Source organism: Ursus americanus, chromosome 33 (genome assembly GCF_024610735.1).
Source record: "Ursus americanus isolate L20-20 chromosome 33, mUrsAme1.1.p, whole genome shotgun sequence".
NCBI lineage: Eukaryota > Metazoa > Chordata > Mammalia > Carnivora > Ursidae > Ursus > Ursus americanus.
In genome coordinates this window covers 24,185,957-24,209,495 of record NC_142159.1, presented here as the reverse complement: position 1 = coordinate 24,209,495, position 23,539 = coordinate 24,185,957, and the positions used below count along the sequence as shown (strand labels likewise).

Here is a 23,539-nt window from a genome sequence, read left to right as displayed (position 1 = left end):
TGGCCCTTGGTTTCGGCTCAGGTCATGATCTCACGGTCATGGGATCGAGCCCCACGTCGGGCTCTGTGCTCAGTGCGGAGTCTCCTTCAGATTCTCTCTCCCTTTCCCTCTCATTTGCTTTTTCTCTCTCATATAAATAAACAAGTAAAATCTTAAAAAAAAAAATGAGATTCTACTTCATCCAAACTTTCATGTTCTCCTAAAAATCTGGAAGATTTGGTCACACTGGGCCCATCGTCCCGTGAGGCACCACCTGACCACAGCTGAGGCATATTTAATGGTCTTGAGGAGCCCCAGCCCTGCCCCATCCTCCTCCCACTTTTACTTGCCCCACTAGGCATTGGGGTCCCTGACCTTTGACCTAGATCCTCCCTCCGGAGCCCAGCTCTGCTTGCTTCTTGCAGCTACTCCTGCCAGCTAAGCGGTGCTCACGCCATTCTGCTCCACTCCCAGGTTTAATGTTCACCTGTGTTGGTGTTTAGATGGGAGTGGTGGGAAGTTAAAAGGGGGGTCTTTGGGTGGTAAGAATGGCAGGCTCTGGATTTAATCTCATTTTTACCCCTTTACCGGCTGTGTGGCCCTGGGCAAGTTACCTGACTTCTCTGAACCTCAGTTTCCTTGTATATTTAAAATTAAAATTTGTATTTTAAAAGTGAGACCTCCTTATAGATCATGATTGTGAGGAGTAAATGGACTGATAGACACTGTTACTGTGATTATTGTCCCTTCTCGACGTCTTCTCAACCATACCGTAAGAACTTTGAAGACCAGAACCCATAATTTCAGCGGCTGGCGGCGGGGGAGCTTTGGGCATGTTGGCCGGCACCATGGGGCTGGATTGTCCTGCTCTTTCAGGGTTTAGCATGGCTGGCCGAGCTGCACCCCCAGGTTCTGGCTGAGAACAAAAGAGTCAGACTCTTACCACTGAGGACAAAGGTGCCTTCCTACGAGCAGGCTCCTGGCTTCATTTCTTGTCCCACGACACGGGTGCTCCGTCGGGCAGGGCATACTGGGCTGCATTCAGGGCACGTTCTGCCAGTCATGGCTGGTCCTGCTCGCCGTCCAGCTGGCGTGAGCGAGCACCACGGGCCTGGTTGGGGCAGGTGGCTCAGGACTGGTGCCGAGTACCCTGGGTGACCCCTGCAAGGGACTGTGCGGGGCCAAGCAGGTGTGAACGAGGGGCCGCTTCTTTTTGCTTGTTTGAATTAAATATTGACTAGATAAAAAAGAATTCTTACTAGATATGTGTGGCATGAAGAAGTACAATATAACAAATACCAGCGTACCTACCAAGCCATTTTTAAAAAAGAGCTTTATTGTGTCCTTCCCCAAATTCTCTATTTTCTCTTCTTTACTATTCCAGATTTTGGGTAGGTGACTCCCTTGCTTCTCTTTATTGTTTCTGTGTCGGCCTGATTCCCTAGACAATATATTGTTTAGTTTTGAAGAAGAGGCATACCGTGTGTGTGAGAGAGAGAGAGAGAGAGAGAGAGTGGGTCTTTTTGTCCCTTTATCCTGCATTCAGGATCATCTCTTCAGATCTGTCTTCTAATGACTGACTCTTCTCACCTGTTTCCAATCCATAAAACCCATCCATTGAATTCCTAATTTCCAACTGCATTTTTCATTTAGCGAAGTTCTGTGTACACTGGTCATTTTAGATCCTATTTTCAAAATTAGACTTTATGTTACCAAAGCGAGCATGTTTCTTTCTCTCGACATTGCGATTTTGCGACTGTGGATGTTCCTGTTCTCTGCTGTCCCGTGTCCCGTGGCGTGGCCGTGGGCCTGCGTCAGGTGCGGGGCATGCGGCAGTGACAGACCCGTGAGCTCCTCCTCGGCTGGAGCTTCGGGTGTGGCAGGAAGAGGACAGACGGGCACCGAGTCCCTCAGCTGGGCTTGCGGAAGACAGGGCCCCCAGGAGTGCAGGCCAAGGGGTCAGTGACACTCTCTAGAAGCCGAGACCTGAAGGTCAGGTAGGAGTTAGTGGGTGAAAGAACCAGTCCTGAGTTCCAGCAAATTCACACAAGGCCTTTGACGGAGGATTGCTCCTCCTGCCGCGATGCCCGGCTCTCTCAGGGATGCTCTGAGTTGGCCTGGGTGTCGGCCCGCGGGCCGAGTATGAACCCTACCCTGTGCGCTGTTGTGCACTGAAGCCTAAGCTGTGAGCCTGTGGGGTTGCATGTGTGTGAGTCACTGGCAGTCACGCCTCACGCTGAGTTCTGGAGCATGCAGTGCAGTGTCGTGGGTGCTGGCCCAGCTCCTGACTTTGCCTGTGCTGGCCTGACACATTCGGCCCTTCCCTCCGGAGCCGGGGTCATGGTGGGAGCTGCCCCGCAGGATCCTGGGAGGGCGAGCGGGAGGGGTGTGGTGAGCACTGAGCTGCCGTCGCGGGGCTCTGTGCTCCGTGTCCTCTGTGTTATTCTCCATTCTGGTCCACCTGCCAACCTGTGTTCACCTGGATGTCTTCAGCTCAGACACACACAGAACGGAACTCGTGGTTTCCCCTCCGTCAGATGGCCCTCTCCCGGGGTCCCCCACCACTGCCCATCCTTTGCGTAGTCCCCAATTCTAGCAGTTACCTTTGGCTCCTCCCCTTGGGCTCAGGCTTGCCGCCAGCGGGCAGCAGCCCAGTCACTTCTGATTCCGCAGCAGATCGTCCACCCCCCCGGCTGTCTGCTGCCCCTTCAGCTCCAGCCCAGTTGCCTTTCCTAGGGCCCACCACATAGCCTCCTCCCCGGACCACCGCATAGCCTCCTCCTTGGGCCCATTGCTTCTGTATCCATTCTCTCCCCAGCAGGCCGGGATCTATTCTCAACATACACCAGATCTTGTCTTTTCCTGCCTCAGATTCTCCACTGGCTTCCCTGAATGTAGACCCTAGTGCCAACAGCCCCTGCTCCCCTGGCCTGTCTTGCTCACCTTCCCGTAGACCCTCACAGCCGAGCTCTTTCCTGTCTCGGGGTGTCTGCACCTGAGGGCTCCTTCAACGCAGTCTTACCCTGACTTTTTGCAGCACTGACTCCTCAGCCCTCAGAGGGCCCTCTTCTCCCTGTCTGTAATTTATTTTTTATTTTTGAAAAAAGATTTTATTTATTTATTTGACAGAGAAAGAGAAAGCACAAACAGGGGGAACAGCAGGGGGAGAGGGAGAAGCAGACGCCCTGCTGATCAGGGAGCCCGATATGGGGCTCGATCTCAGGACTCCTGGATCATGACCTGAGTTGAAGGCAGATGCTTAAGTGACTAAGCCACCCAGGTGCCCCTCTTTTATTTTTTTAAGTAGGCCCCACATTCAGCGTGGAGCCCAATGCGGAGCTTGAACTCATGACCCTGAGATCAAGACCTGAGCTAAGACCAGAAGTCAGATACCCAACCAACTGAGCCACCCAGGCACCCCTGTAATTTCCTTACTGACTTTGTTTTCTCTCCCACCGAAAGCCGAGGGCGGGGACCTCTGCACCTGCTTGCTGCCTGCACAGTTGTGCTCTTGGTGATGGGGTGGCTGTTGTTAACAGTTCATTGAATGGCGGGGTGCAGAAACAGACCCAGACGTCAGGGAACGCCCAGGATCACACAGTACGAAGTGGCACCCAGACCCCAGAGCCCGGGCCCTCGCTGTGGTGATGCCGCCGCCTCCTGCGGCACCACACCTGCTGACAGATGCCTGTGCGGGGGGCCAGGGGTCTGGCCACACATCTGCAAATAAATGCCCTCTGGCCTTTGCTGGCACCAGACCCTTCCCCATGCAGATTCCTGGGAAGGCCCAAGGAGTTTGACAGCTTCACTCAGAATGCTCAAAGACACCCTCCTTCCTTCTCTCGTTGAGGTTTGCTCTGGCATAAATCAGTTTTGTACGCTCTCTGGCCTGGGGGATGAGGACGCCGGTGGCAGGGTTGGCGTGAAGGGCGTGGGTGCAGGGTGGGGGTCCAGGTGTGCCTCGGGGAGGTCGGGCATGTTGCCGATTCTTCAAAGCCTCTGCTTCCCTTCCTCCTCCCACGTAGGCCGCACCAGCTTCTACGAGGAGTACGGCGTCATTCGCGATGTGCTTCAGAACCACCTGACGGAGGTCCTCACCCTCGTGGCCATGGAGCTGCCCCACGACGTCAGCAGCTCAGAGGCCGTGCTGCGGCACAAGCTTCAGGCCTTCCGGGCCCTGCGGGGCCTGCAGAAGGGCAGTGCCGTCCTGGGCCAGTACCAGGCGTACAGCGAGCAGGTGCGCAGAGAGCAGCGGAAGCCAGACGGCTTCCACAGCCTGACGCCGACCTTCGCAGGTGGGCCCTGGGGCCACGCAAGGGCTGCCCCCCACTGGAAGCAGCTTTCCAAGTCCAGACACCCTTTGGTTTGGGTTGGAAGAGACCTCAGGGGGGTTATTCACAAGGGTGCTCGTCGCCAAGGAGGAAGCTCCTTCACTTCCCTGGCCTTCCACTGTCTTTCAGCAGCAGGTCACCTGTTGGGTCATTCTGGGTGAAGGGCACCCCAGTGGTGGTCTCAGCTCTGTCCGCATCCACCCATACTTCCAGAGCTCTCTTAGCCAGGTTCAGACCTGGCTCCCAATTATAACCAGCCCCCCAGTGAGGCTGCAGATCTGTCCGGCCGCAGCCCAAGGCACCTCCAGCAGGCAGTCTCGCTGCTGCTCACATGTCCTCTCGAGCCACGCTGTGGACAGTTCCCCGGGCCCAGAGCGTTCCTGGAGAGGGCTGGCCCCCCAAGGCTGCAGGCGATGAACTCCACTACAAGAGCAGCGGCCGTTTACGGGGCACTTACCGTGTGCCACGCGCTTGCTGTGTGCTCCCTCGTATGACCCTCGGGGACACAAACCCGTGGTGCAGGCATGGTCACTATCCCCACTCAAAGGTCAGGAAACCAGAGGCTCCTGAAGTTCCAAAACTTGCTCCGGGTCATGTGGAGATAGTACATGGGAAAACCAGGCTTGGAACTCGAGTCAGGAGTGCACTCAGCCCCTGGCTCCTACCACCATGCCCCGCCAGCTACAGGCCCCCTTACCTGCGCACCACCCTGCTGTGGGCTCTGAGCCCTGGCCTGCCCCTTCTTCGCTGTCTGGCCTTGCCGCAGGCACATCCGGGGGAATGGAAGCATCCCCCTCTCCCCCACCATGAGACTTCAGTTCTCTTTGCTCGGAGCAGGGGAAGGCCAGGACTCTAAGGCGTCTCATGGAGGTGGGTGTCTGAGCTGGCCCTGAGGCTGCATTTTGAGCACTGACTGCGGGGAGAAGATGCTAGAAAGGCTGAGCATAGCAAGGCCGGGGGTGCTCCAAAGGCAGCGGTCTGCCCAGAGGAGGGGCTCAGAGAGGAGAAGGGCTGACAGGGAGGTAGGGAAGGGGAGGCAGGTGCACTGGGAAGTCCTGGGTTCTCTGTGCCCAAGTGTCACTTCCGCTGTGCCCTGTCACCTCAGGCATCCTCGTTCACATGGACAACCTTCGCTGGGAGGGCATCCCTTTCCTCCTGATGTCTGGCAAAGCCTTGGATGAGAGAGTGGGCTACGTGCGGATCTTGTTCCGGAACCAGGCTTACTGTGCCCAGAACGAGAAGCGCTGGGTGGTGGACCAGAGCCAGTGCCTGCCTCGGCAGATCATCTTCTACATTGGACACGGTGAGCTGGGCAGCCCGGCTGTGCTGGTCAGTCAGAACCTGTTCAGGCCCTCCCTGCCCTCCAAGAGCTGGAAGGAAGTGGAGGGCCGGCCCGGACTCCACCTTTTTGGCCGCCCTCTGTCGGATTACTATGCCTACAGCCCCGTGAGGGAGCAGGACGCCTATTCTGTCCTCATATCTCATATCTTCCACGGCCGCAAGGACTCCTTCATCACCACGGAGAACTTGCTGGCCTCCTGGGTTTTCTGGACCCCCTTGCTGGACAGCCTGGCCCACGAGGTCCCGCGCCTCTACCCGGGAGGAACCGAGAACGGGCACCTGTTGGACTTTGAGTTCAGTGGCACCCAGTTGCGCTTTTCCCAGCAGCAGCTGGAGCAGCTGGTGCCCGGGCCAGGTTCCGCTCCAAAGCCCAGCGACTTCCAGGTTCTCCAGGCCAAGTACCGGGAGAGCCCGCTGATCTCGGCCTGGCCTGAGGAGCTGATCGCGAAGCTGGCTGAGGACATCGAGGCCACAGCTGTGCGGGCGGTGCAGCGCTTTGGCGAGTTCCACCTGGCGCTGTCTGGCGGCTCCAGCCCCGTGCCCCTGTTCGAGCAGCTGGCTACCCGGCACTACGGCTTCCCCTGGGCCCACACACACCTGTGGCTGGTGGACGAGCGCTGCGTCCCACTTCGGGACCCCGAGTCGAACTTCCAGGGCCTACAGGCTCACCTGCTGCAGCACGTCAGGGTCCCCCACTACAACGTCCACCCCATGCCGGTGCACCTGCACCAGCGCCTCTGTGCTGAGGAGGACCGGGGCGCCCAGATGTACGCCAGCGAGATCTCGGCCCTGGTGACCAACAGCAGCTTCGACCTGGTGCTGCTGGGCATGGGCATGGACGGACACACGGCCTCCCTGTTCCCGCAGTCGCCCGCCGGTCTGGAGGGCACGCAGCTGGTGGTGCTGACCAGGAGCCCCTCCAAGCCGCACGAGCGCATGAGCCTGAGCCTGCCCCTCATCAACCGGGCCCGCAAGGTGGCGGTCCTGGTCATGGGCAGGATGAAGCGTGAGATCACCATGCTGGTGAGCCGCGTGGGCCATGAGCCCAAGAAGTGGCCCATTTCGGGTGTCCTGCCTAGCTCCGGCCAGCTGGTTTGGTATATGGACTATGAGGCTTTTCTGGGATGATCGTGCCTTTGGCCTTTGCTTGCTCCCCCGCTTGCTTTCCCCTGTGCTGTCCCCGTCCCCTTAGTCCTGCCACCTGCCCTGGCTCTCTGGAACCTGACACCTCAGGGTTAAGCCCCCAGAGAGGAAAGGAGGAGGCCTTATCCCAACCTCTTTGACTGTCTGTATCTAGTTGTGGTGGGTAGACACAGACACAAGGAAGAAACAGAGTCTCTGCTCTTGAGAAGCTTCCAGTCCAAGTCAGGAGAGAAATATCCACCTTAACATACCAGCAGCAGTTACACAATAACACCAGCCAGCACAAAATAGGACGTTGTGCAAGCTCCCGACTTCAGTAGAATGGCTAGGGTTAATCAGGGAAGGCTTCCTGGAGGGGGCGATCCTTGAACTGGCTCCTGTGAGAAAGAAAACTATGGAGAGTAGAGAGAAGGGAGCACGGGTGTCCCATGAGGTACAGAGCCCACGTGAAGTAGAATGCTAGAAACTCCGGAATCTTGAGTTGGCATTTCTTCCATCCCTCCCCTTCTTCCTGAGCCTCTGACATTTAGCCTACTGTCCTGGCCTCTTTGTGGTTGCCTCCTCGTGCTCTGTCTCTCTCGGTTCCCTTTCCTTCTGTCTCCCTGCCGTCCCCCAGACAGATGAAGGACAGTAGCAGTAACACCACAAGAAACACTAGGAAGTTCAAAGGTCCCAGAAATCTTGCAACTGTTGTTTGGAGCTCCCTTTCTCTGTAGATGAACTTCTCTGCGTGTGTGTGTGGCGGGGGGAGGGGGGGCTGCCCACTCTCCCTTCTCTAGCCGAGCCCCTTCGTGATACATAGTGGGCATGGAAGATTCGGCCATTCCAGGGATCCCTCACTCCAGAGGGTCCTTTACACCTCAGGGGACTTCCGGTGGGCGTTTCCACTCTCAGTATACCCTCTTGCTTTACCAGGAAAGATCCAGTGAAGTCTTTCTGTGATGGGGACACGTCATTTGTGGGGAGAGCTGTGATGGAAGTGGTCCAGACCATCCAGGTGCTCTGATCTGAGCACACAGGAGCCGGGCCTCCTCCTGGCTGCCCACCAGCTTCTCAGGGACTTGACCCGCTTGCAGCCCCCCGGGGCAGGCGGCAGCCCAGCCTCCTCGCACGACCTCTCGGGGGCATGGAGCCCGCCTGCTGGCCCCTCCCGCCGCCTCTCACGTCACCGCTGACACACTGACCACCTGGGAAAGCAAACGGGTAGTTCTGTTCAGAGGAGGTTGGTGCTTTGTTCCCGATTAGCACTGGGCCAGTAATGGTGTGTGGGGGGTGTCTCTGAAATTCTCTTAAAAAATATTCTCACACATTTAATTAGTATTTCAGCTGCCCACGTAGTCATGCTCCCGAGACCGGACTGTGAAGGAATGAGACCGATTTTTCCCGTGTGACTGCTCTCTTGTTCTAAAGTTGCACCTTGTGGCAGGTGTTGATGTCTCCCGGAGGGCTTTCCTTGGTGGGGGGGAGCGTTGCCAGATGTATTTCTCTGCTTTTGATTGTTTACACTTTCTTCAAGGCTATGGATTTAAAAGAATTCTGGTGCCTGAGCGGGGGTTCTCTCTGTGAAAGGCACTCGTGGTAAAAGTCCCCTGGCCTCCCATGACCCGCCTGGACAGGGCATCTCTCCTGACACCGAGAGAGCTCACTTGGCAAAGAAGAGCCCCAGTGCGGGGTCGGGCAGTCTCTCTGGGGGTCTGCGTTGTGCATTTTAGCTTTTTTTTTTTTTTTTTTTTTTGCGCTGGGGCCCGGCGCTCCTGAGGGGACGCTGGTGCTTGCGGGCGAGGTGCCGACTGTGGCCACCGGGGGGCGCCCTCGCACCATCCCTGCGCCGAGCCCCGGCCTTGAGCACTCCCCCGAGTGTTCCTGAACGTCACCGTCTGGTTGCAACACTAAGCGGGGCCTGCACACGGCGGAGAATCACGGCAGGATGTAGGTCTAGCGGGCTCTTGATGTCACCGTTTCTGGATAAGAGTGAGTCAGTGCGGCCTGAGCTCAGGACCTCCCGTCTGAGAGGAGGGCCTTGCCTGGGAAGGCGCCGTGCGTCAGGGGCAGGGGTGGGGCAGAGCGGCCACGTGCTGTCCTGAAACCACACCACGAAACCGCGGGAGACAGGCCTCTGTTCCCCTGCGTCCGCTTGCTCCCCTGTCCGGTCCTGGAAGGATGGTGTTGCACCTTTCTGGACCCCAGCGCACGGCCGGAAGCACACCTCCTTCTGGAATCCGATCGCATTTGAGTGTGAGTCTTCCTCACGCACAGTTCCATGAAGGAATTCTCCACCTTAGAACGTGAGAGACCCTCCGGTTTCTACTTTTCATGTTTGAGAAATGCTGCTTAGAACCTACTAGATTGAGTTGATCCATCGTTTGAAAAATGCTGCCCTAAACTTCAGCCCGTCTGCGAGCCGAGGGCCCCGAGGTGCTCACGCGGGGAGCACCAGGGAGTACGTTGGGACGGGAGCCGGGGCGGGCCGTCCCGCAGCTTCCGCCCCTGTGGCCCCACGAGACGCGCTCTGCGGCTTGGTCTGCTCCACGCGGCCGAGCAGCCGGTGATGGAGGTGGAGGCGTCCTTGTTTACGGACGGCTTTGACGCTGGAACTGAAGTCTGCGGACAGCGGGCCGGCTGCCGCCCCGAGGCGCCCCCTCCCTCCCAGGGCTCTCGTCCCCGTCCCCGGAGGGGCGGTCACCGGCGGGGGGCCGAAGGCCGTGTGCCCTCGCAGACCTGGGAGCGGCGGGCACGCGCATCACCGTTCGTTGGGGGGAAGGAGCCGAGGGACTTTGCAGCTTGCTGTGAGCTAGACTCCGAGTTTGATCTGGGAGCACCGTTCTCTGCAACCGCAGGTTAAAATGGTCGTGTCGTGTGGACCTTCCCTGCTTCTTGCCTCCGTGCAGACAGGGCTTCATCCCCACGCGGGCCTCCGGTTAGCGCAGTGCGGCTCTGGCCGCGGCCTGGCGGTGCGCAGCGCTCCCCCCCGGGCTCTGTCCCCGGAAGGCCGGCCGTCCCCGGGCCCAGAGCTGCTCCTGCTTGGCCTCGCTCCCTCCTTCCCCCGTTTGGACAGAGAGCTGAGGGCAGCGTGACAGAGAAAGGAGGGGAAAAGCTTCCACAAGACCTTAAGGGGTGGTTTCCTACAATTTGGTTTTTAGGAACAACAAAAACTTTTTTTCAACAAAAGTACACGCAGTAGTCTCCCAGAAGCAAACTGTGTCAGTTTTAGACAGTTAGATTTTTATCCTGAGCAGACGGGGCCCTGCAGACGTAGTCCACTTGTGGAGAAGCTGCCTGGTGCCATGTTCGAGAACGAACAAGGCCCAGGGAAAGGCCTGTGGTGGCCAACGCCATCCGCGCCCATCTGCCCCTTGAAAGACAAACCCAGAGGGGCCGAGGGCCTTGGGAGGGCTGCTGCCACCCAGTGTCGCCAGCTGTCCCCTGCTGTCAGCCTCTGTTGCTCGTACCTTGCCTCCCACCACCCTCTGCTGGGCCCACAGCCGCAGCCCGGGCTGGTGGCACTTGAGGGGCTGCTCGCTTCCTTCTGGTGACCTCTCTTCTCCTCGAGCAACAGGGCCCTTCCTCCAGCTGCACCAGCATGGGGCCGGTGTCGGGAACCCGAGGGGGCGTCTTGACGGATCGCAGGGAAGAACGTCTCAGTCGGTCCCCGCGGCCTCAGAGTCTCTGGGTGTATGACGGCTGTCACCTGGTTGGAAGTGTGGATTTCTTCCCCTGGGGGCCCTGCCTGCCCTCTTTTCCCTCAGCTGAGCGGGAGCCCACCTGCGCCACCGTCTCTGTCCCGCTTCCGTCTCGTGTTTCGGGCCCGGGCTGGCGTGTGCTGTGGGGTGCCCTGTGTCACACCTTGTGCAGTCTCCATCCGGTCCCTTCGTGCCCTGTCAACGCTAGGGCAGAACTTCGCCCCGGTTCAGGGCAGTCTTCCCGCCACACGTGTCTTCAGCCGATGCAGCAAGTGGGAGCCCAGACCGGCCTGTGTTTCTGGGGCCGTGCGGTGGCAGATGTCTTCTTGGGGTGGGGTGTGAGCACGGCTTCCACGGCTCGTTGCTAAGTGAGGTGCCAACTCCCGAGTGCTGGTGCCAGCACGAGACAGAAACAGCAAGAGATCGGAGGCGGCACTTCCGAAATTCTAACGAGCTGGGGGAATGATCCCTTTGGGTAAAGTTCCTCCCCGGGAGGCTTTGGAGAGCTTCTGTTTGCAAAGCAGACACGTGGGGGCCGTGTTTGTGTGTGACCCGAAGGTGGGCAGGGCGGAGGTCTGGATGAATTATGCTTCTGCTTGCGTGTTGATTCCCAAGGATGGTCTCTGTCTAAACCCTTACCCTGCTCTCAGGTGCTTTACAGGAAGTCTCTGCGTCTTCTCTGTCCCTCTGGTGTGGGGCCAGGTAAACACACTTTCGTTTGCTGAGAGCCCAGGGGAGCATACTGAATGGCTAGTAGTTCGCTTTGAAAGTGGAAGTGTAAACAGACGCTACATAAATTTGTCAGTTTGGGTCTTTAGCTGTACCGCTACGGAAGTCTAGAAAGGTCAGTTATAAAATGTCATGAGATACCTAACTAGGAAAGGACAGGACCCTGGGTTAGCTCCAGGTGAAGGCTCAGAGCCCATCCAGCTCTCCGAGGTGTGACCTGTACAGTCTCCTCCTCCTGGTCCCGAAGCCAGCGGGGCCTCTGCTGGGCCTTGTCTCCAGCCGGGAAGGCCGAGCTGATCTGGTGACAGCAAGAGAGCTAGATGGGGGGGTGGGGCCAGCGTGGAAACCAGGGTGTGTTGCAATCGGGACCGTGTCCGGGCGTTCTCTGTCTGGTGCTGGGACACTCCATACTGGGCTTCTGCCCGGCGAGCAGAGAGACAGGGAAGCTCCTTTCTCAGAGGGACTGTGTCCTTTGTGCGGTGGGGAGACCGTAGGCGTGAAAACCCCTCTCTACCAAGCAGCAGGAATGTGCCTTGTCTTCTCGCACAGAGAAACTGCCCCTGGTTTTTATGGAAGCGGTGGACACTTAAAGATGTCTCAGACAGTGAGACACATTCAGAACAGAGTTTTTAAAATGACTTTTTGTATGTCAAATGTAACATTTATTTTTTAAACAATAAAGTTGTTTTGCCAGAATCTGTGCCCTCCTTCTTTTCTCTGGGAGACGGGGTGTATGGGTTATGGACCTGGTCGTTGTGCTGTGTGTGGGGCTTGGCGGAGGGGAAGGGACGGTGAGGTCCTGAAGGGAGGACCTGCGTCCGTCCCTGCTGCACACGCAGGTGTGTCTAGGCAAACCAGCCGCATCCCATTGCTTGAGGTCCACAGGCCTCCCGGGAGAGACCGCCGTGGGCCAGGTGACCGGACTTCATGGGTCCCGCAGCCGTTCCCCCGGCATTGCTGGCAGCCCCCAGCGGGGGAAGCCATTGGCCAGAGGGAGACGCCACAAGGGAGCACTGCTGAAAGCCGTAGGGCCTGATGCCATTGTTGCTCTTCTCTGTGTCCTCTGCCTGATTCTCACCTCCCACCTGTGTCATGTTCCCAGGAACATAAATATTTGGGGGGGAGTCAAATAAAACTGCAGAACCCCTGGGGGTAGAGGAGCCAGAGATTTGCTGGTTGTGGGACCCAAGCAGAGGTGGTGACCTCACAAGGCAGTGACAGGAGCCACAGGCTCACCCAGAAGGGGCGATGTCCCCAGGGACCAAGAGGCACGGGGGACAGACACATGCCAGAGTCCCCAGGGGAAGAAGGGAAGACTGTGGGCAGTAATGAAGGCTGGAAACCAGAGACTGCAGTCAGCTCTTGGCCATGCCTCTGCCTGGGAAGCACGTGGAGAACAGGCTTCCTGGGGGAAGCGACCCGAAGCTGGGAGAAACCAGTGTGGGTTTCCCACTCTCCGCCGGGACAGTGGTGCTGTCCTTACAGGGACCTGGGGAGGCAGGCTCTCCGCCCACTGACACTGAGACTATGGGGCCCCGCTGGCTTCTGTGAAGGCGGCCCCGGGGAGTCACGGGTACCTGCTCCCCCTCCCCCCGCCCTGGCCCGGGGAGCCTCCAGGTACTTGTGTCCAGGCGTCCTGGTGGGTCAGGACACCCAATGCCCACAGCTGCAGCGACTGGTTCGGGGGGCCTGTGGCCCAAGTTGGTCAAATCGGGCTCCACCACGGGGAGCAGAGCCCAGGAGTCGTGTCCAGGCCCAGGGTCCAGTCAGGCCGGGATTCCGCCTGCTGACCATTCATTTGCAGGGGCTTCAGTGAGTGGAAACAGGGGTGTCCCCCGTGGTAGGGAATGCGCACGAGGCACCGTAGCTGGGGGCGGGGGAGGGTTGTTGGGTGTTGCAGGAGGCCCAGCAAAAACCCGGCGCTGACCCGAGAGGGGGCTGCAGGCCAGTCGGGAGGGCCGATCTCTCCGTTTGGGGCCAGGCTTGTGTCAGGCCGCAGCAGCCCCGCGGGCGCTGGCTGGGCCCAGGGCTATACCGCTTCGGCTGTTGGTTATTGCTTCATCTCGACCATTTTCCTGATTGACCGACGTTTTGGCAAAGCAAGTCAGAAGGGCAGAAGGCAGGGATGTGCAGACGGTCGAAGGAGCTCTTGCTGGACAAGCTCAGAAAGCTCTGGCCTCCATGTCTTTTCCAGAGTCTGCCCCCAGCCCTGCAGAACCACAGCCAGAGCCCTGGAAGGCGTCCGTGCGCCTGCCGGGCCCCCAACAGAAGGGGCTAGTGTGGCTGTACGCCGCTGGCTGCCCTCTGTTCTCTCCCCCATCTGCCCAGCTGTCCGCTGAAGACCAAGACCGCAGAGGCTCCGCGTGTCTCCGGGCAGTAAACGGTACACGACGGGCTGGAGGCCGATCGTGAGAGCAGGGTGCGAATCGTCAGCTACGGCTGCAAGAGTTCAGGGACAGCCCCAGATGTCGCTGTTTGCAGGACGCCCAGACATTTGTGCCTCCTTCTGGGGGAGCTACTGAGTAGGGCCGTCTCAGTAACGCAGGGAGGCCACCCCAGCAGGGGCCTGGGGGTGAGTCACTGAGAGAGGTTCCCGGTCTGCTGTGGGCCCGGAGGCGGGTGTCTGTGGGCGAGGAGAGGAGAACAGGGCCGGCACCTGGGACCACAAGGCTTCCCCAGGGCACGGTTGGCAGACTTTCTCGAAGCCAGGGCAGCCGATGCGAGAGGCCTGCTGGGTAGAGGACAAGGCAGGCGTGGCTGAGGGGAGCGTGGCACGTGTCATCCCCTCCAGGGGAGACTGCATCTCTCCCATGTTCACAGCGGGCTGGAGCGGCTGCAACAGGGCCCAGCACTCGTGTTGGGATGACAGGGATGGGGGCAGGACAGAAGTGAGGCAAGGTCTGTCCCCCACGCCTGGGCCTTTGTCGCTTACTGCAGGCGGAGAGCAAGGCCAGGTCAGTGTGGCAACTGGACATTGGCATGTGTGACACCCCTGCTAGGACTCCCCTCCCCTCTCTAGTCCCGAGCCCCGGCGGCCCTGTGGACACTGTCATCACATTTTTGTTTGAAGAGGCATCGTTGGAAATAAAAGTCCCAAAACTAGGTTCATGCTACCAGTTATGCCTTCCCTGCTGCTCCGTATGCATTTATTTTTAACTGAAAGAAAAAAATAATAGAGAGAAGCAGAGGTAAGAAGACTCATCCACGCAGATCACCTCCACTCAGCATTAACCACTGTAAGATCTTCGCATATTGGCTTTTTTTGGAGAGAAAAACAAAATCACACGTTTTTGTAAAAATGACGCATGCTTATTATAACCGAATTCTAAAACAGCGCCCAAAAGTACACAAAGAAATGTAAAAAAACATTTTTAAGAATTCCTTGTGGTTCAGTCCCCTGGAAATGAGCAACAGTGGCACTAGGTGAACTTCTTGCAAGACATGGACACCGATAGAAGAGATAAAAAGATTTTGTAAAGATAGGATCCTTCTCTTAAAGCTCGTTTCAATTTCATTAGCGCATTAATAATTTTACTTGAAATTGAAGGCGTTGCTGAACTCCACATAAATGCTCCGTCACGAGACGTACTATTTCCAAAAACATCTCTTGAACACGAAAAGTTTCTGAAAACATTAAGACGCTGGAGTCCTCATTGGGTTTTAATGTGGCTTTTTAACTCCGTGCCCCAATTTCAATTTGGGGGTCTGCTGACTTCGACAGGTAGAGACACCGGCTCTCACACAGCTTCCCATCGCCTGCCCCCCGCCCCCCCAGCTCTGGATTTTGGTAGCTCTATGATTCTTATCTTGCTATGGTCCAGGGTCTCTGTTTCTCCCAGTTGGCTCCTGTCTGATGTTGCCTCCTGTGGGCTCCTTCCCAAGCTATGCCACACTTCTGACGCCCAAACTCCCCTTCTCCCGTCCATCCGGGAATACGGAGGCATAACTGTGTCTCCTTTGTCTCCTGAATGCGCACCCTCCCTCTCTGTGCCCCCTCTCATCGAGGCCAGGGTTCCACGGTGTGCTGGCTGCATGCAACCCTCCACCTGCACTTTTGGGGGGGCGCAGGCTGACCACGCAGCCCTGCACCGCCCAGCCTCAGGGGGCCAGGCCCCTGAGAAGGGGCGCTCGGCTTAGATACTGAGCAGCTGCTGGCTCAAGGCCAGGCTCTGTTCCAGCCCAGGGCATCCCGCAGGGACCAAAGACCCTGTCTTCATGGAGCCCGTGCTCCGTGTACTCTCGAGTCTCTCCTTTATTTGCAGTTCCCACCCCATCTTCGGGAAGCGCCTTCTCCTCCTCGGTCCCCTCTGCCAGTTCCCACCATCCAAACACCGAGACTGCTGTGCACGAATGCCCTCCGCACTAGCAGATTCCTTAGTGGCCTCCTCGCTACGTCTGCCGGCACTACTCCCAAATCAGACCAGATCCGAAAGAACAAGGAAGTGCCCGGCTCCTGTCCGTGGAAGGCCCCGGAGCGGGAGCAGCCTCAGCACGACCGATTCAGGGAAGCCGGGGCCGTGTCTCCCAGAAGCCCACCGAGCTCAGCTTGCTTTCATTAAGGTCGTCAGAGTTAGCAGGGACATCTACAGGACATGCAGGCCAATTGGAGTTTCAGATAAAGAACGAAAATACAGTTTTAGTAGACATGTCCCATGCAACATTTGGGACACAGTATACTAAAGCATTATCTGTTGTTTATTTGAAATTCTAAGTTACCTGGGTGTCTTGGGTCTAACCTGGCCAACCCTCCTGTGTGTGCCTGGGAGGTTGTCCTGGGAGGGCAGGTGGCTGCCTGCCTGTCACAGCATCTGGACGGCCTGCGACGCCAGAGGAAGAGAGGGTGTGGGGCTCATGGCTCTGCCTGGGGGCCCGGGGACGACTTCAGTGTGTCTAGCGTGGGTCATCGCGGTGGCCCCACCCGGAGGTGCCTGGAGAACGCTCTCACTCCCCCGACCCCATTGTCAGCCTCCCCCCTGCACCCCCTCTTGGATGTGGTGAGTTGAGACTTTCTCAGTCTTTGTCACGTCCTGCGTGGACATAGCTTCAAGGCAAGGCCCACGCTCCCTCTCCCGGTCAGATTCCTGCCCCGTCTCTCCTAACGGGGCTTTGAGTCGGGCCCCTCTCTGAACAGCCGGCTGGATGGGGGTGGGGGGGGTGGCCCCAGACCCACATGGATCTGTCACGTGCTGGAAAGCTTTCCACGTCTCACTCAGTACCTGTCGGTCCTTAGAAATCAGGGCAGTCTGGTTAATAGAAATAATAATTTCTGCAGTTTTTCCATGTTCCAGAGAAGGAAACAGCTCCCTGAAAGGTTTTCTAATTATAAAGTTATTTCAGAAGCCGTCATCCCCCGAGAAACCCAAACCGAGGGCCGTGTCTAGAGGCCCAGTCCGCCGGGCGGCCTGCCCTGACGCCCACCGGCGCCGAGAGCAGAGTTACGGGCCGACACCCGGGAGTGGCCTCCGGTCTCCCACACAGACACGGCTCCCCCCAGCCAACTGCTAAAATTACCCTCAGTGCCTCCAACACGCGCCCCCGCTGCCTCTCCCTTCTCGGCCGCGGCTTGATCCTTGCAGACGTCGGGACCCCGTGCGCGATTTTCACAAAGCCCGAGACGCGGCGAGGGGGCCAGGACCCAGGAGGTGCAGCTGCTGTCTCTTGAACCGGGTGACATTCCCGGCTCGGACAGCCGGTCCCCTGAGGCGGGGAGCTCCCTGGGCTGGACCTCAGAGGACACAGAGGCAGCCATGGGCTGGGCTGGGGCTGCGGCCTCCCCTCTGAGGGCCACGGCCGAGGGCCGCTTGGTGGAAAGCTTCCCGAGAACCAGTGCTCAGGTGTGTCTTCCAGAAATAGGCTTCCTTCGTCCGGACAAGGGACTCCTTTGTTGCCCTCCCTCCTCTCTCAGCGGGCTCCAGGCTGCCCTGTCCTCCCGCTCCCATTCCAGAATTCACTCAGCAGCTCCTCTCCGGGAGGCAGGTCCCCCAGGTGGCTCGGCCCAGCCCAGCAGAGTGACACCGGGGCCTGCCCCACACCCTGGGGAAAGGCCTCCCACGAGGCAGCCGGACATGTCCGCTCTCAGCTCTGCCCCCGCTGCCAGGCTTTGCTGTAGCCTCGCCCATGGTGTGTTTATCTGTGCTAAAGCCCGAAGGGAGGCGGGCCACCCACAGGCCCTGACCCCAGCGGCCCAGTGTGTGCCAAGGGGCTGTGGGACTGTGGTGTTGACCTTCCCAGCGCCCCTTCCCCCCTGCTCCAGAAGGAGGGCACATGTCGGAGGCTGGGCCCAGCAGGCCCCCTTGGCAGCCCCAGGGAGGCCCCGAGGGGAGGCTGGTGCAGCAGGGTGCCTTTTGCTCCCCCACCCTCCACCTGTTTGCTCCCACCTCCATTGGCTTCCTGGCCTCCTCCCACCCAATCCAGGCCCTGAGAGGTTGGTCTGCACAGGCCGCAGCTCTGGCTCCAGCCGGGTCCATTCATAGGACAAGAGTGGGGTGGGTCATTTGTCACCCCAGCTGCGAAGGGTGGCCTCGCCCTTGAAGGAAGGTCCCGGTGCTGGTGCAGCAAGGGCTCCCTGTGTGTCCCTCCCCTTCAGGCCTGGGGGGTGGGAACAGCCCTCCTCCCCCACCCACAGCCCAGGCCTGCCCCAGCCCCCGAGGTTTGAACGATGGGCCCAGACCTTCTTTCACAGCCCTGCTCAGATTACCCGAATGTGCGTGCACCCAAAGCCTGGCCCCTGGGCCGAGACACCGTCCCTGGAATTTTTCTACTTGGAGCCGGTAGAAATAGTGTTTTCTCCTGTGACTAGGAGCTGTTTGTCTGTCTGCCTGGGGAACAGGCAGCCAGGGCTGCTGGCCCAGAGAAAGAAGCCAGTTAGACAAGAGGCACAGAAGGGTCCTAACATCCCTGTTGCCCTGAGGCTTGTTCCTCCCATGCCTTCCCCAGTTTTGCGAGCCATCGGATCTCATCTTTTTTCCAGCTTGAACTACTCGGATTGGATTTTCGTCATTTGCAATGAAAGAGTCCTGGATAATACAGTGTGGACAGATAGGAACATCATCGTAAACAAGCCCAATACTAGAGGGCATTATGGAAGATACAGGCAGCACACTGAGCCCTACCTGGGGGTTGAGAGGGCTTCCTGCAGGAGGGGGTGCTGAGTTGAGACTTGAAGGATGAGTAGACATGGGCCTGGAAAGGAGGTGGGGGGCCATCCGGGGAACCCCAGGCAGGGGGCCTAAAGCAGCCTGAATTGGGTGAGGGGCCGCATGTGGTCCTGTGCTGCGGGAGAGGACCGTCCCAGTGGTGCATATGGACAGCAGAGGTGACAGAGGCCAGACCTCAGGCCTTGGAGCCAGCCAAGGAGCATGGACATTGTCCCAGATCGGTCCCAGCTTCTCCGACTGGGTCACCACCAGAGTTGGGAGGACTCGAAGACACAGGACCAACAAAGCACTGTGTCCTAGGGGACAAACAACAACAGACCTGCAGCAAGAGTTGAACAAAAATATTATTTTTACGCTAAAACAACCAACCCTGGGCAAAAAGCAAAGTCCCGTCCATTTCCAATATAAAACACAAGACTTCAAAAATATTCCCACCAGAGGTGGGTGGGGGTGGTTTGGGGGGAAAGTTTGAGCATCACTTCCCGGGCAGTGGGGCTCATCGAGGAGCTTCTCACTCGGAAGGGGTCCCACCAGGTCTGGCTGTGGTGTGAGGGCTCAGCAAGAAGGGGGTCGGCCCAGCTGCCAAACCAGCTCACCCCCGGAGTCATTCATTCCACAAATAGCGATGGGTGTCGGGACTTGGCCGGGAAGGAGGTGGCCGGGCCTCCCTTTCCACACCAAGCTGTCATCTGTCACTTGGCTCCCTCCCCATCAGCCCAGCAAGGGCCAACTCCTCATCGCTATGGCCCCCCATGCCTGGTACACAGTTGGCGCCCAGTAGGTGCTTGTTGACTCTGTCAGTGACTGGATTGGTAGCAGGTCGTCAGGCCGTGTGGCCGTGTGTTTGTATCAGCGGTAGAGGCCAGTGTTCGCGGCTCTGTCCACACCGCCGGCTCCTGCTCTCAGAGGGGCTGCTGCCAACAACGGTTTCCTTTCAGACCCGAGGCTGCGCCTGGCAGCCAGAGAGGCTCCATGCTGCCCGCGCTCATCTCTGCCCCCTCAGTAGGATGTTGGGAGCGAGCACACGGGATTCCCACTGTCCTTGGCCAAGACGCCTGGGAGGAAGACAGCACATTGGGAGGTAAAGGATTGGCCCCTGGAGTCAGAAAGATTTGGGTTCAAATGCGGGCCCTGCTATTCGGCTGTGGAGCCATGGGGCTGACTGGACCACTGTGAGCCCGGTGTCCTCCTCTGTTAGCCAGGACGACAAGCCCTGCTTTCCGGGAAGGAGGCGCAGAGACGGCTTTCCCCCCGTGGGGCCCTCACCACAAAAGACCCACAGTATGTCTGGGGGGCCAGAGGCACGGCCACAGGAAAGCGGGGGCCACGTGCCCACACACCAAGACTGTTCCTCTAATGCTTGCAGATCTCCCTCGTGCAGGGATTCGTCTCCCACGGGGGCGACTGGGACGTGGCCCTGCATTCAGGAGACTCGGACCCCCTGAACAGAGTGTTCTCGGGTGCTGTGAGTGGGGCAGGGGACCGCAGGGCTCCAGGGACAGGGGGCCCGGTGGCCACCAATCAGCTGTTTGGATTTCACATTACCCACAGCATGTGTTGGGCCCTTGGAGGACACAGTCTTCTCATTGTCCCCATAACGGCCACAGTAGTAGCCATGGACCCGGTTCAGCAGCAAAGTTGTCCATCCGGCAGCCCAGCCCGGGCAGGCCACTCAGCCTCTCCCCTGCCCTCGCTTTGCCCACGGGCCTTCCCTCAGCACAACTGAGGCTCTGCCTCCCTATCTGCTGTCCCAAAGCCCAGAACCTTCTGGGGGGGGGGCACAGTGCTTCTCTCTGGGTCTTCGCTATCCCTGTGTCCTTCTCAGCTGCCCTGGGAGACAGAGCTGACCTCACCCCCCACCCCCACAAACACACATAAGCACCTTCTTGCAGCCAGCCCCGCTGGGCACGGAAAAACACAGGTTGACAATCCTACAGATGGCCCTGGATTTAGGCATCTGCTGCGGAGTGTCTCCCAGATGTGGCTTCCAGACAGGGCTCAGCCCACTCTCGCTAAGTGCCAGCCGCCTGGGTGGTCTGGTATCTGAACGAAATCCAGAGGCTAGAAGGAGCCTGGGTTCGAAATTGCCACCAATTTCCTGAAGGTTTCTTCTGGAGCTCCAGGCAAACCCACTGGTGGAGTGAGGAAAAAACAGAGCCCTCACTTAAAACCAGATGTCAGCATCTGTCCTGAACCGCTCAGGGAGACGGAAACCCCCACCCCCGCCTGCTCCCTCCCTCTCCCCCGCCAATCTCTGCAGGCTGGGTCAGCTACCACCCGGCCACGCCACAGAGGAAGACCCTGTGCAAAGGAAGCTATTTCTTAGCTGGCACCTAAAAATATTGACTTGGTTTTTTTTTCTTTAAATAGAAAGGAAATTCAGCTCACTCCACCCCGGTCCTCCTCCTTCTGGGTTCTGAGTGGGCACTCTGGGGACCTTACCCAGACTTCCTGGATCCTGAGCAGATGCAGCTCCCTCGCTCTCTCCGGGGGGGATGGAGCAATGACAGGGCAGAGGACAGGGAGGGGACTCCCTCGCTCCTGAGGGGAGTCCTGGGGGCGGCTGGGAGGACCAGACTGGCATTTGGCTGACCCAATATCCCAGAGCACCACTCATCCAGAGAGGCGCTGGGCATCCGTAGCACACAGAAATCCCAGGACAAGGGCAGCCAGATGACCCATAAAACAAGAAGGGGGCAGGGAAGCTCTGATGGTCAGGGACACCTAGTTTACTGACTTAGACCCCATCGTGGGCTTGTGCCAACAGTGGCCGGTGGCTGGATAGCACTCTCCCTGGGTCTGAACTCTGCCTGGGACAAAAGGCCACCGGGCTTGATGGCTCTGCTCCCGACTTGGTGGCTGACTCCATACATGTCCTCAGGCACCAGGGCCCCCTGCGGCTGGCAGACCTGGCTAGATGTGCAGCCACGACCATACAGTGGGACGCTGGAGAGACCCTGGTGCCCGGATGGGAGCCATCTCCAAGACAGACAAGGAGAGAGATGCAGGAGGGGGACCTGGGTGCGTGTGGCGTGCCGGCCCCATGTTAGCAGAAGGCAGGTCTGGAGGACACCCAGGAAGCCAGCCAGGTCTGGGCTTGTCTCTGGGGGAAGGTGGGGGAAACTGGAGGTCCCTTTTGTGCCATTTGAAGCTCCTTTTCTTGATTTCATTTGTATTTGAATCCAAATAATACATGCAAATAGTTTTTAAAATACCAGAAGGCTACAAGTAAAACCAAACACCCCAGCAATTTCCTGCCCCACCCCCCACGCCCAGTGGTAACACCCAAGAGGTGACTACTTGCAACTCTTTTTAGCCATGATTTTGAATATTTATTGCCATATTTCTCAATACCCTGCCTATACTCCTGTTTCATTTTTTTTTTTTCATTTTTGACCTTAGCTAAATATCTCAAGTCTAAGAAACTACACAGAATAATGGTTAAGATGCAGACTTTTGGGCCAGATCACCGGGGTCCAAAACAGACTCCGTCACTTACGACGTGCAACCCCCAACCAAGTTCTTTGCCTCAGTTTCCTTATCTGGAGTGTGGGCAGTAGTCCTCCCCCCTCCCCCGGGCCCACGTGAGCCCAGCACGTGCACTTGGGGCCTGGCACGCAGGCTCTCAGTAAGTGCTGGCCATTAATATTATAACCCCGTTCTGATGAGAACCCGCATTCTCCTCCCAGCTTCAGAATAGAGTTAAACCACAGTGTTGGAGTGAGCCAGGTAGTCATTGCCTCCAGTATTATGGTTCTCTAACCATGTTTACAGCTCAGCCCTGTAGTGTACTGTGGCTATATTTCCTTTCCGGTATTTGCATGTGTGCGTGTGTGTATTTTCTGTAGTTAAGTACTACCTTGTCTTTTCATTTCCAATTAATAATTCTTCCCTCCAAATCTCTCTCTTTTAAAAGATTTTATTTATTTGAGAGAAAGAGAGAGAGAGAGAGAGAGAGCATGAGCAGGGGGAGGGGCAGAGGGAGAGAGAGAAGCAGGCTCCCACTGAGCAGGGAGTCTGATGCAGGGATCCATCCAGGACCCTGAGATCATGACCTGAGCCCAAGGCAGAAACTTAACCGACCAACCCACCCAGGTGCCCCTTCCCTCCAAATCTCTTGGACAGGTCCGTTTCCCAAGACAGTTCCCTGGGGGGGGGGGCGGTCTCTTGTCTGTGGGGGGAGAGGCAGCCCTGGGAAGTGGGGAAGGGGGTGGGGTTGAGGTCTCTGTTCAAAGGGCAGACTTAGGCTTCAGCTGGTAGTTTTCCGGAGGCACGCCCCTCGCCCACACCCCTGCACTCTCCCTGGTGAACGGAACCCAGGACACCTGCAGTTGGTTACCGGCTTCCCCAGGGTGGGTGGGGAAACAGCCTGGCTGCTGCCCATCAGGAGGGATTTGTGAATCCAGGTCCTTCACGTGCACTTTCAGTGAACGGAACCCAGGACACCTGCAGTTGGTTACCGGCTTCCCCAGGGTGGGTGGGGAAACAGCCTGGCTGCTGCCCGTCAGGAGGGATTTGTGAATCCAGGTCCTTCACGTGCACTTTCAACCAGGGATCCCCCTTCTCTCCTGCCTCCTGCCGCTTGCAGAGGGAGGGACCTGATCGCAGTTCCTGAGCCCCCTGAGCCCCCAGCCCCGCAGGGTGTGGCAGCTGGCTTCTAGGTGACCACCCTGCCCCCCCCCCCCGCAGGCACTGGCTCTGCTCCGCTGGCCCACCACCGTTTGCCCACTCTGAAATGCTGTGGCCATCCCCCATCAGCTGTCTTGGTGCCTATCCGCTTGAAAAACCCCATTCTGCGGGGGAGACAGAGAAGTATGAGTGTGTGGTCGGCCATGGGTCCTCAGAAGTCCCCTTCTTTAAAGTACCCCTACAATTGCATTTTAGAAACAAGGACTTCTCCTTTGGCCCCCATGTCCCATTAGGCCAAGGTTTGCCCCTACGGGCCTTGACCACCTGCTCCTCTGGGCTGTCCACACGCACACCAGCCAGCGTCCCACGGTTTCCCAAGGCCCACGCAGGAGGTCAGAGGAGCATGCAGGGTCCAGGCTAGCTTACCGTGGGGAGCCTGCCAGCGCACCGGCAGAGCAGGTTGGGTTAGTGTCCCAGGGATGCCTGGGTCTGGAGACAGAAGAGACAAAGGCGGGGGTGGGGGAGGCTCTGCTGGAACACACTCACGTGA

General features: G+C 58.2%; 1 protein-coding gene across 4 annotated transcripts in view; it reads left to right on the top strand.

Moving 5' to 3' along the window:
- H6PD (hexose-6-phosphate dehydrogenase/glucose 1-dehydrogenase) overlaps positions 1-11,899 on the top strand; it is a 31,020-nt gene extending 19,121 nt beyond the window's left edge. For all 4 annotated transcript variants that reach the window (XM_045803603.2, XM_045803601.2, XM_087858592.1 and 1 more), the window contains 2 exons: positions 4,005-4,274; positions 5,416-11,899. In XM_045803603.2, the coding sequence (XP_045659559.2) occupies positions 4,005-4,274; positions 5,416-6,779 (1,634 nt within the window). In that variant the 3' untranslated portion in view covers positions 6,780-11,899. The remainder of the gene's footprint in view (positions 1-4,004; positions 4,275-5,415) is intronic.
- The last annotated feature ends 11,640 nt before the right edge of the window (positions 11,900-23,539 follow it).